At 38.3% G+C, this 12297-nt stretch overlaps 1 protein-coding gene across 1 annotated transcript in view; it reads right to left on the bottom strand.

The window, feature by feature from the left end:
• Nucleotides 1-7140: 7140 nt before the first annotated feature.
• LOC137106519 (copine-8) overlaps nucleotides 7141-12297 on the bottom strand; it is a 71611-nt gene continuing 66454 nt past the window's right edge. The window contains exon 20 of the mRNA XM_067489916.1: nucleotides 7141-11562. Within this exon, the coding sequence (XP_067346017.1) occupies nucleotides 11374-11562 (189 nt within the window). The 3' untranslated portion in view covers nucleotides 7141-11373. The remainder of the gene's footprint in view (nucleotides 11563-12297) is intronic.

Here is a 12297-nt window from a genome sequence, read left to right as displayed (position 1 = left end):
ACAGAGCTTTATTAGGAAAGCAGGAATATGCTTTAAAGGGAGAATCTTAGCCTAATTATGTTGATTTGTTAAGCACAATAAGCTATAGTTACACAGTCAGCTATAATAGTGTTACTTTTTTTAGTTAGCGTTTGTTTTTCCACTTCAAAGTACATTTTATTGTATTTACTTTTATTCTACTGTTGCTAAGTAGGGTCACACACTAAATGAGGTGTCACAGGAACTAACTTGGTATAAACAGCCTCCATTATTCTCCAGAACCAGACTGATTCAACTCCTGTTTAAACTTCTTCCAAATAATGTTTGAATTTTAATTTGGTTAATATTGGTTTTTACTTAAGACCTTGTAGTAAATTTAGTTTTAATGAAAAGTTTTAATTTAGCTTTTTCAATTTAGTTTCATTAAATTATAACACCTATACACAACACTCACAGATTAGAACACGTTGAGATAGTAAACATCTTAACAGCATAAGCAGTAATTATGAAAACTAAAAATTAATATTCACTCTCTTCTCCAGCTCTGTTTTGTTGTCCACCAGCTTTAACTTTATTTGCCAGATAAAAAAGGGGCTGCAAATGAAGCAAAAAACAAAGATGTAAGGCTCAAACCCCAAAACAAAAAGCTGAGAGGCACTAAAATGCTGTATTGTTGAAAGTTCATTCTCTCTGGGTTTGTCACTTTAAATCTTTGTTAACAGAAATTGTCGTAGAGCCATGAAGACCAGCTACATTTTATGTCCAAATAAATCAGGTTGTTCCAGAAATAAACAAGTTTATTAAGCTAATGCTAATGGTCCTTGACAGGGATGAGTTTTACTTGAAAATCTTATTCTTTTTCTTCAGCTATTATAAATATTTTTAATTTCCCCTTATACATTGTGTGCTTTTGTTTGCAGGAGACCTGAGTGTATTTCTTTAACCATTTTTACCACAAATTATAACATTAACTTGTTTTAATTGACACACTATTCATTCTAATGTATTCACACATTACATTACTACATTAATATGGGCAGCACCGGCTCCTCCTCCTTCCCTTTGTGAGTCTAAAAATAGCACATACAGTGTACCTAGTGTGTGTGTGTGGAGTCAGCCGAGCAGTAGTGATGTCAGTGCTGTCAAATGATTCTCTAAGTCCTCAGAGACCCTCCAACCCTGTCATTGTACATCAGTCAGCTTCCTACACACACACAGACACACACACTCATCCACATGTCAACACACATCCATGTATTCATGTAGATGAAGAAAGCCATGCACTCATACACCTTCATGTGCAGTAGGAAATATTCTGCATTTGCTTCAGAAATTTACCAGAACCCCCTAAAGACCTATTACCTTCTATTTCTCACACTCACACACATTAAAGACAATGGGGCTCCCAGCCCCCTGTGCATCTGCCCCCTGTCTTATTGCATAATGCATCGCTACCTGAAGTGGAAACACACTCTCACACTTACACGCAGCTGGAAGCACACAGAAATGCTTCGATGTGATGCATAATAGATCAGCCAGGTTAGAGAGAGCAAGTGGCCTCACATGTACTGCTAATTGAGACAGAGGCAGGTTTTGTGTGGTAGGTACTGATTAACCACAGCCAGCACAATAAAAACCATTAGTCAGCTGAGCGTCCAAGTGGGCATTCAGTCTCACTTATCCCTGTTGGTGTTGGTGTTTGTGGACTATAATGAAGAAGCACGGCCTGTGTTGGAGCTCGTTCTCTGTTTAATTGGATTCATTTCAAATGGGCAGAAATAGAGGCACAGTTTTTTTTTTTATATTACACTCTTGTGGTACCTTTTTGTTTTTCACCCCTGTGTTGACATAGCTCATTATCTCATGCTTTAATTGAGACTTTAGAAAAAAAAACCTTTATATATTTTGAAAGGAAATTGTTTTATTGAGGACATGATTGAATTAGGGAAGTAGTTGCATTTTTTTTCTTGCATTGCATCTTCAAAGCAAACGCAGCAGAAATATAAAGACACAGATGAGCCTATGTGGCACCTCAGCTGAGATACTGGATAAGGTTGTGTACCCATCAATACTGCACACTCTGTCCACCTGGTACATAGGAGCCCTTATTCACATGGTGTGACAATGCCCCAGAATACAGGACTTTTGGAAACCAGTAATAATAATAATACAGGCATTATCATCTCTAACTGGCACTGACCTCCCCATGGATCCAGCACTTCACCTTCTCAACAACTCCTCTGAACTTTTCAGCACATGAGATCTAACTGCCGGACATGTCAGCTGCACGGAAACTGGGGGCCAAAGTTTGGCTTTCTCCACAAAATCTTACACCAAAGGACCGACTCCACCATTGGTCTTTGGATGGACAATATAGAGACAGTAAAAAAACGTTCTGATGAACAAAAACCTGTAAATCTTTTAGCTGTACTGAGTAAGTGTTTTTTTATTAGCAATTTATGCTTTATTGAATTTTATTTGGGTTCTATTTTCATTATATGTTTTTAAATTTGAATTACTTATTTGTTTATTTTTGGTCCCATGCACTATTGGCAGGAGGTTGGGGTGTGGGTGCGGGGGAAACTATCCAAATACTTCCGTCAATTGTACAGTTGCATTTGGCTTTTATGTACGTTAACAAATTGTAAAATTGTTTAAGATGTTTAATATTTACGACTGGTATCTTTGTCCCAGCTGAGTGAAATCTACAGTAACTCAAAATAGTGGTCACTTCTCCTTGTGCTGAAAGTTCTACAGTAAACCGTAAAAACGCAAGTAACACTTAGCGATGCCTCTGTTCCAAACCATGACAGTGAGCCACCACAACCCTCCCATGTAGGGAAACAGTCACTTCTAATGTTATAACCACTTCTGCTGTAACAAGGAAAGACAGATACCACATTATGGAAGCAGGACATGATTAAATGGATTTCTGGGAATTATAGTGGCAAAAGTCATAAACTGCTTTAAGATTCAATAAATCGAGCATTTCGTTAAACGATACAATGTGGAGGGAAAACAGTGCTGCATTGCTCACACCCCTGCTTTTAACAAAAATAGACAACTCGTTTAGATGTTGCATATGCTATAATAAAAGTATATCAGTAATGTGCCAACTCTTAGCACCTTTAAGAAAACAATTACAGCACACAAAGAACATGTCCTATTAATAAAAGAATGGTGGGAGTTCAGTAGGCGGAGCAGCCAAAACATGTGTTTTGCTTTATTAGTGGCACACAGTAATTATGCAACCTGCCCACAATAATGTCACACTTTCTAACAATGTCTGTAAAAGTGCTGGTGTATGAAGGGTGTGTGTGAGAGGATTAGGGGATTTTGATGGACGTCCTGTTAAGAAAATTCAGAAAATGCAATTCTGTATTCAGCATTGCATCAAGCACCTGGGTTTCTTTTTTTTTTTCATTTCTGGGGAATATTCAAATAAGATCCAACTTTAACTCTGTCTCCGTGGCAGGTTGCTAAGCTACAGACTGTGTCAGGAAGTGACAAGCGAACATAATTACGACCCTGGTTGACAGAGACCGACCACAGTGTTCATTAGACTTACTCAAGAATTAAGACATCGAGTCTTTTCAAAGGACAAAAACCTCACACAACCCTTTGTATCAACTAATTAGCACATAATCATTTGGTGAATAAGTATTTAAACAATTACGCAGCAAAGGAATTATTTTTCTTTTCCTTAAAGTGTATAAGGCCAAGAGTATTACGCTCAAGTATAACTAGAATGGGCATTTCCTAAAGAAAATGTGTGTGATTGCTGAAAGGCAGCTGCTGCAGTTGCTCACATCCTTCTCTGCCGCGAGACCAAAAACCCTGAACAATTTAGAAGTGAAAGCACTTAACAACAATCATCTAAACAACTGCAGTTCTATGAACGTTGGAGAGTTAAAAGCATTGAACAATTTAGAAGTGAAAACAGATGCAAAATAAATACGTTTACAATTGCAGCATCATGACTCTCCACTAAGCTCCTATCGCTGCCTGCTGCCATCCCTCTCTGATTGACAGCATTGAACAATTTAGGAGTGGAAACCCATGAAAAAAAATCTTCAATTGCAGTTCCATAAATAGACAGTTGGTGGCGTGGCGCTTCCAAACATGTAGCATGTGAAGCAGGACATTAAAATACAGCTGTGTACCAAGTTTCATTAGTCTGGCAGTTGTAATTTTTGAGATATAAGATGAGCTCAGAATGAGAAATCTAAGATTTGTGAAGAAATAAGACACAAATTAGCTTCACATTACAAACGCCCTGCACTTACTATAAACTAAATTATTCAGATTATACAGCTCGCTAATGATTCTGGCAAAACGATGTTAATGTAGAGTGCAGAGAGTCCCTGAGGAACCATGAGGTAAGAAAGCAGATTTGATTGACAGTCCATGCACACTGACAAATCGCGCACAAAGGTTAACAGGCAGGTGTCGTATCAAAAAAGTCAACGTCAGTCTAAAGCTGTTGGTCTTCATACGCATCTAATTCAGGCAGAGAAAACATTTCAGTCAAAAGATATTATCTACATTTTCTGGGGCTGAATTAAACTTCATTTTACTTCATTTTTCGTAAAACAACCAACCGTGTGCAAAAAAGGTAAATTCAGGCAGAAACACCCCCCCACCCCCTTTTAAGTATAAATACTAACTGCGTAAGGAAGGGGCTCGGCATAAAAACGGTGACAAATCAACATGCGGACGCTGTGGTGACCCTCAACTCACGGGATAAGGACCAAAGGACCAAAATTTGAAAAAAAAAAAAAAAAAGTAAACCGAGTATTATAAAACACTTTTTGCCTCAAGAGAAATAAAATTTTAATTAAAGTCAGTGACAACTTATTTTCATAATAATCTTCTTAGTCTCGCAGCCAAAATGAGAACTGCCTGGTAACTTTACATGAAAGATTTCGGTGCTGTTTTGGTTGGTTTGAAGTAGGACCAGCTGTAGGTCTCAGCAATCAGGATTTAGCAACATTTCATTTTTAACAAAATACATCTACTGGTGCTCTTTTAAACTGTTGATGCTTATGGGTCCTGAATATTTAAAGTTAACATAAAGGCAAAGAGAAAAATGACAATCCAAACAATAGCTAACATACATAAGTGGAATGTGTTGTGGAGACTGGGACAGGCTTTAAGTAGAGCAGCAGGTCATCAGACCAGGTGAGCTGAATTTCCATAAGTACCATTTCAGCTCTTGCACAAAGTGTTGCGTGGCATTGCCCTCATGTGTATCTTGTCACAGGTTGAGAAGCCTTATTAATTCTAAAGAAGTTCTAAAGAAGTGGACTAGTTTGATGTTTTAGAGCCATTTGAAAGAGAAATCTTTATTCTGCTGAATAGAGTCTGGATTGATTCCTGTCACATGCTGCCCTGTTTCAAACTTAAATTGAGCCTTAATTTCACTTCCCTTCAGGCAGCCAATATGCAATTTCAGGCTTGAGGTTTTTTTTTTCAGATGGTCAAATTTGAGGCCAATTGAGTGAATTTGTTTTGCAAATATATGCAAATATGAGCGTGTAATAAGGCAAATTCATCAGCCAATTCTGTCTGCTCTCTAAATTTATGAGCACATTTATGAGGGGAAAATGGATGGACCTGACATTTATCTAATATACACAAGAGGCTTGATGGTGATTGATTGGACAACAGGACACTGCATGCATGCTTGATTATATCTGTCACCATCTGTCAGCTTAATTATAAACATAATGTTAACATATTTACTGTGGGTGTCTTTCTTTAATTCATGCGAGCCATCTTTTCTGAAATCACAATGTGTTCAACTCAGCGCCAACAATGTAGAAAATCTAACTCTTACACAGTAACTTTGATGTAAATGTCCTTTCTCTCTTATGCTGATTGCATTTCAGAAGTTTTAAATGTGGGCGTTCATTGTTTTTGGTGCAACAGTGCAGTGTGTTGTTGATCCTCGTGTTTCTCTATAGAACGTGCCTTTAAACAAAATGTCAGACCTGATGGTGAGTGGGAGTCTGGCAATAGAAGACATGAACGGTAGCGTTTAGGTGAATGCAGCTTTTACACAGACATATGGAAGAACACTGAAGACATTTGAGAGGACAGTCAGGTGGTGTCTTGTTTAGTAGCACTGTGCTATTCGGGTTGCAGTTAGAGGCGCGTTTTCCTCTTTGGCAATCTTTCATTACTTTACTTAAAACTACCAAATAAAGGCGAAATTATCGTAGAAATAAAACACATTTTAATTTTACTGGCCTATTTCCAAATCAGACATTTGTCTCTGTGGGCTTGATAGTCTCATCAACAATAACATCTCTGATCAGACCAAGAAAAACTGCAGATTTTTAGGTTATTCATTAATGGTTAAGATGGTACAAAACAATTTACTTGTGATTGAAAAGATAGTAGTGATAAATGACTGTTTCCAAACTTTTTATCAAGTCATGTAATAGATAGTGATTATATGTAACCATGGAAGAATGTTAACATGACCAGAAACACGTCCACTACAGTGAGTGATTGTCGTGTCCTAGATCGTCATAGATGTGCAAGCACAGCAAGTCCGCCAAGACTGGCAACTAAACATCTGGGTTACTATGAAGACTGGAAGCACAGGGAACAGTTAGCCAGGTGTTGATGAGTAAATGAGGTGCTAGTTGTGCGTTTTAAATTTTAAAACAGTAAATTATGCGCTGATTAAAACTAAGATGATCCGTAAACTTTCATCTCATTCACTCAGTGTTGTTCAATGTTTGATAACCTAAGGTTTTCAGTGCCTTATGACCCTCGTAACTCTGTACTGTCTGTCAGTCTGAGCTTCTACTAAAATACTGACAAAAACAAGCTGGAACGTGATTTGTAAAAATCACGGATCTCAGCACCTGTCAAAATACTTGCTGAGCTTTTGAGTGTTAATGAAGAACTCTATCAACCCCCAGCAGGTAAACACTTCGAATTTCAGTATTTTTGTGTCACAGGGAATTAACAGGATTACTAATTGCCTCTTTAAACAGGTGCCAATTACATTCAGAAAATGTATATTTTCGGAAAAAGTTGCTACCTCAGTCACATTAACCCAGGACTCATAAAATCCATCCACAGAAACAAAAGCATATACAAGTGACAACAGTTAAAAGTAACAGAACAAACAAAAACACTCAGGTGTTTAATATGAATATTTATTTAAAAATCCATAGTTCAATACAGAAATAGTAATCTATAATATGTATTATCAGACAATCAGTACTTCAACCATGCTTTCTTAGATTAATCACGGTTTCAAAAAGTACAAGATAATTTTTTTCTCTTAATTGAACTTGTGCAAAGAAAACACACTATAAAGCAATATAACCACTGACACAAAATAGATAACGAGTAATTCATTTAAACAATTCATTTTTCTGAAGAAGGCATCGCACAATTCCAAGAAAATCAGTGAAAGATTTAAGGCCATTTTGTACAGTAAAATTTTCATATAGATTTTTATATTTCAAAACACTCAGTTTTTAACAAAAGGAACTGGTGCATCCTTTGTAAAACTGTACATGCAAACATAGTGCACATTATTAAGAAGATATGACGAGCATACAATATATTATTTGGATAGCTTTAGTAAACAAAGATTTTATGTGTGTTAACACCTCACATATTCTATTAAAACGCTCTGATAAAGGTGCCTCACTGGCACACACACACACACACACACGCGCGCGCACACACACACAAACTCACTGCTTTATGGGGCTTGGCAAAGTGCACTATGATTGAAACGTAAAAACTATACATGTATATTGTTCACTCACAGGAGAGCAACACAACGTATGGAGGAAAAGAAGGTGAAAATAATGGAAAAAACTAGCCAATCAAAAAGTTTAAAAGTGGAGAAAATGCTAAATACCTGAATTACATACTTTTAGAGTTTTAGTTTTACCATAATTTCTCTCTTTGTCATTTCAAATTTTACAATTACTTTTAAACAAACATAATTTTAGCCTGACATAACATCACCTGATTGGGACACTATTTGTGAACCCTAAAAATTGTAACTGCACAACTTGAAATTACCGACAAGAGATAAGAAGGCGGAGACTGAAACCCTGTTTTTAAGATCAATGGTTTTCACAGCTATTTTCAATGTTCAAAATCCATTGGAATTTAAATGACAGTATTTCATAGGGATTGGAAATCTCACCTACACAGTAGATTCAGGTCCTCATGGCATTTTTTATTTCCATATTGTGTCCTGCCAATGGACAACATGCTTTGTAATGAAATTTGGTGGAGGGAGGATTGAGAGATTATTTTCCCACCTGGATCTGCTGAAGAACACATGACTAGAAACAGGAGGTAGTTTGCTGTTCAAAGAGCAGGACAAGGGAAACCTGTAGGCTGTTTGTACGGTACAACATGTTCATCATGTGACAGCACTGTCCTGGGTTTTAGTCTGTACCTGTCAGTGATCAAGTACAAAATGTCAAGATACCACTAAAAACAGCTTGAAGCAGGTGTGAAAGTTGAAAATTGACCTTTCTATGTTACGGTACAGCATAGCTTAGTAATGAATGTTAGATAACTCTATGTTACATAGGTATTGCTGTGTAAACAACATTACTAAGTTTGCCGACTTGATGATTCTTCTCTAGTTGTGCTAATTTACTTTGATCCCTACAATATATTCAGAATGGATTGAAGCTTGGCTAAACCAGTTTTTCTTCAAAATCCCATAATTTGCACTTGTGTCTGTCGCGGCTGCTGTAGCAAAAAGCTCATTTCTTATTCCCGTTTCTTTAGGAGCAATTGGTCTCCAGAGGACAGTATTCATGAGACATTGCCAATACTGACTCAATAATGAACAGCTAGCAGCAGCATTGCCTGGTTGGTGTTCGCTTCAAAAAGTCCTTCACTGCCTTCGCAAGTCAACAAAAAACGAAATTAAACCCAACTCTGACCCGCAAAGTGTTGGATTGGCAACAATTTCGAGAAGTTTTACAGTATATGCTGAAGCAATAATGAGCTCCTTACTTTGACCTAGAGCCCTAATGATGTGTCCAGCTGTGCTTTGAACGCAGTAGGTGGCTGCGCGAGTGTGACTGCACCTACTGGGCAAACACACTTTGCACTCTGCTACAGTGGCCATGCATTGGGAAAATGTTAGAAAAGGTAAACTGGGATAAACAGGGAACTAGGCAACGCTGCAGTGTCAGTTGTTCAAAACAAAACTGTGTAATAATGTTACAGAGAATTACGTTTGGTCGCTCTAGTTATAAGACTTGGGACGTAATGTTTCGATTATTTCATGTCTCTTGCTTTGTTTTTCTTGTTTTAGTGCAGTTTAACAGGCAAGCAAACTTTTTCCTTGCCTAAAATACACAAAGTGTTTAAAATGTTACCATATTCAGCCACAATATGGATTCATATTACTTATAACAAATGTACACTCCTGCACAGCTTTTCAATAAAGCTGGAATTAGCTTTCAGTCTGTCACACACAATCCTACTATATGTGAGTCAAAGTGATTCTGCTGTCACATTAAGGTGGTGGTAAATGTAAAAATGGACAGTAACAGTTTCATTATTAAAAAACTAACTACAAAACTGTTGTTTCATACAACCCACAAATTCTCATTCACAATAACATCACTCATGAGTGAAACACACTTATTACAACACAAATCCTCTCGCACTCCATGTTAAACTGGAAACCTGTCAGACAATGTTGGCAAATGTTGACAAATCACACAATCATCCTTTTTGCACGTGTTTGGCACGTTTAGATACACATCAATAACAAACGTATAAAAAGCTATTTTAAAGCCAAAGGTGCAATTAAAAAACAAACAAACAAAAAAAAAAAACCCACTGAAGAAAAAATGAAACAGCATAAAAAGCAAACATAGGGAAAATGTTTTTCTCTGCATTTTTGACCACTGGGCTCTTTATGCTCAAACAAGTTTCTGCTTGAGAGCAGCTGCTGTCGATTTCGACATGGGGCAGGGAGGTGGGTGTTCGGCGACACGATGAGACAAAACCCCAGGGTGTGTGGGCATCCTATTGCCAAGGCAGTTTGGAGGAGAGAGATAGCGACAGACGGAGAAAGAGACAGAATAGCTGTTTCCATTCAACAGTTGTTAAACGCCACACAACAAAATGAAATGTTGAAATACAGAAAAAAAACGGGCTTTAAAATGTTTATGTTAGCGGTATTTCAACAAATGTAGTCGTTAATAATGATAATAATGAGCACAAACTGACCTGAACAACCTCATTAAAGGGTGTAGTACCCTCAGAAAATCTATATTTCTTGGCATATTTTACATTTCAGAATGCCCAATTATTAAATTTCAAACCGACCCGATTGTGGCAAGTGAACCAATACATGTTGTATTTAAACAAAATGCCGAAATAAATTGCGTTTCTTAGAACTAGATATAATCGTTGGATGGAAAAACAGCTAGTAAAAGTGAGAGAAAGCGTAACAGGAAGGAAAGAATGAGACAGTCAGATAGACGTGAAGGAAAGCTGTGACGCAGATTGACAGACTTCTCAGACCTGAGAGCAGTGCAGACAGACAGGGTGAAAGAAGTGGAGAAACAGCCAGACACTCATCCCACACGGACAGATGGATATTAGAGGTAGTGCAGGGCCACTATATGCATGCACTTGACTGAGGCTACACTCATGCAAAAGGTTAATACACACACCAGAATACAGTACGGTACGGTACAAAACGGTACGGTACGGTACAGAAGGGCTACCAGGACCTGCACTGCTGCTACCTGACGCACATGCCAGGAGAGAGAGAGAGAGAGAGAGACAGTTTTACAAGCTTCATATTGAAACTATGTTAATATAAAAGTATCAACAGTAAAAATCCTCGTCAGCATTTACTGTAAACAGTGAGTTAGTTGGAGAGAGATAAGAGAGGAAGAGACAGAGAAAGAAGACGTTACATGTGTCCAGTTATTTACAGACAAAGTTAGTGTCATTTAAGATCAAGTGATTCCTTTGTTTTGTCTCGAGACATTCGCTTTACAGTGTTTCCAAAGAACGAAGCCTTGTTTCCTTTTTCTTCCTCCTTCCTTCCATCACCAGGTGGATCAGGCAGGTCAGATCATGCTAAGCTTGAATCCATACTCTAAACTCTTACGGCATTAAAAAAAAGTCCAGACAGCAATAGGAATGCTTGACAGTGGAAGTAAACAGACTCTGGCTTATTGGCTTTTCCTGTCCTCAAAAGCATCACTCTCCTGGCCGGCATGCAGCTTCCTGAACACGAGATAGACCACTGTGATCCACGATGACGAGGCATGGAGAGCGGCTTTAAGGAAATGGAAGTATTTTGTGTGTTTCGTTAGATAAGCTAACCCCTGACACCAAAACCTATCTGCTCCTCACTCCTCATATCTGGGTTTGGATTGGTTGGCCCGGTGGTGTGTAGGGAGGCGGCGCTGGTGACGGCTTGATCCCACGGGTTCTCATGTAGGAGAGGAACTGGTCAGGGATCTCGGCCAAGACGTCTTTAGCAAGCCGGGCCATGCTCAGAATGTGGTTCCCGGTCCGGTCGATGTAGTCCCTGAATGGGACAAACTGAGAGGGAGGAGAGGAAAGAACCATGAGTTAAAGAGACATTTTCAAAAGAAGAAATGATGGGAAACTGAGGTTCAGGAGACGGGGATGCATCATTAGTCAGATGTTATTCTAATGTAGCCTTTTACCAGGGAGGCACCTGGTAATCATAGTTGATCTACTGTGGGGACGCTTACAGGACCTTACAGCATTTCCTCTACTTTGAGGTGTACACATAGCCGACAGCAGCGGGATTTGCGTTTTTGTACACATACTTCCTTGCACAGTTTGTGTATGTCTGGAGGATTGAAATGTTTAGCCACAAGAGGGCAGACTCACGATTAATCATTCCAGACTGACAACGGCATTTCATGCAACTGTATGAAATGTAGATGGTGGAATCCAAAAACGTCTCACTAATATCCCACTAATATCAGGGAGCTTGTAAGAGCAGATGGAGTAGAGGTGGAGTTAAAGGTGGAAGGAAAAGGGTGTAAAAGAAAAAGAGCAAATTTAAAAGAGGAATAATTTGTGGAGAGACAAAAACAGAAAAAAAAATTAAAGAATGAATTCACATTATATCGTCTTTGTTTTAAGAAAGTGGAACATGTGCTTATGAACTGCAAAGTTATTTTTGTGAAAATTGTTTCACCAGTCTAGATCACAAATTGGCACTGGCACAGAGAGAGTCCACCCTCATTAAGATATTTGTAGGTTCACCCGATTTTCTGAGATGAAACCCTGGTGTCTGGTTTT

The sequence above is a fragment of the Channa argus genome, chromosome 21 (assembly GCF_033026475.1).
Source record: "Channa argus isolate prfri chromosome 21, Channa argus male v1.0, whole genome shotgun sequence".
Lineage (NCBI taxonomy): Eukaryota > Metazoa > Chordata > Actinopteri > Anabantiformes > Channidae > Channa > Channa argus.
This window is presented reverse-complemented; position numbering and strand designations above follow the sequence as displayed.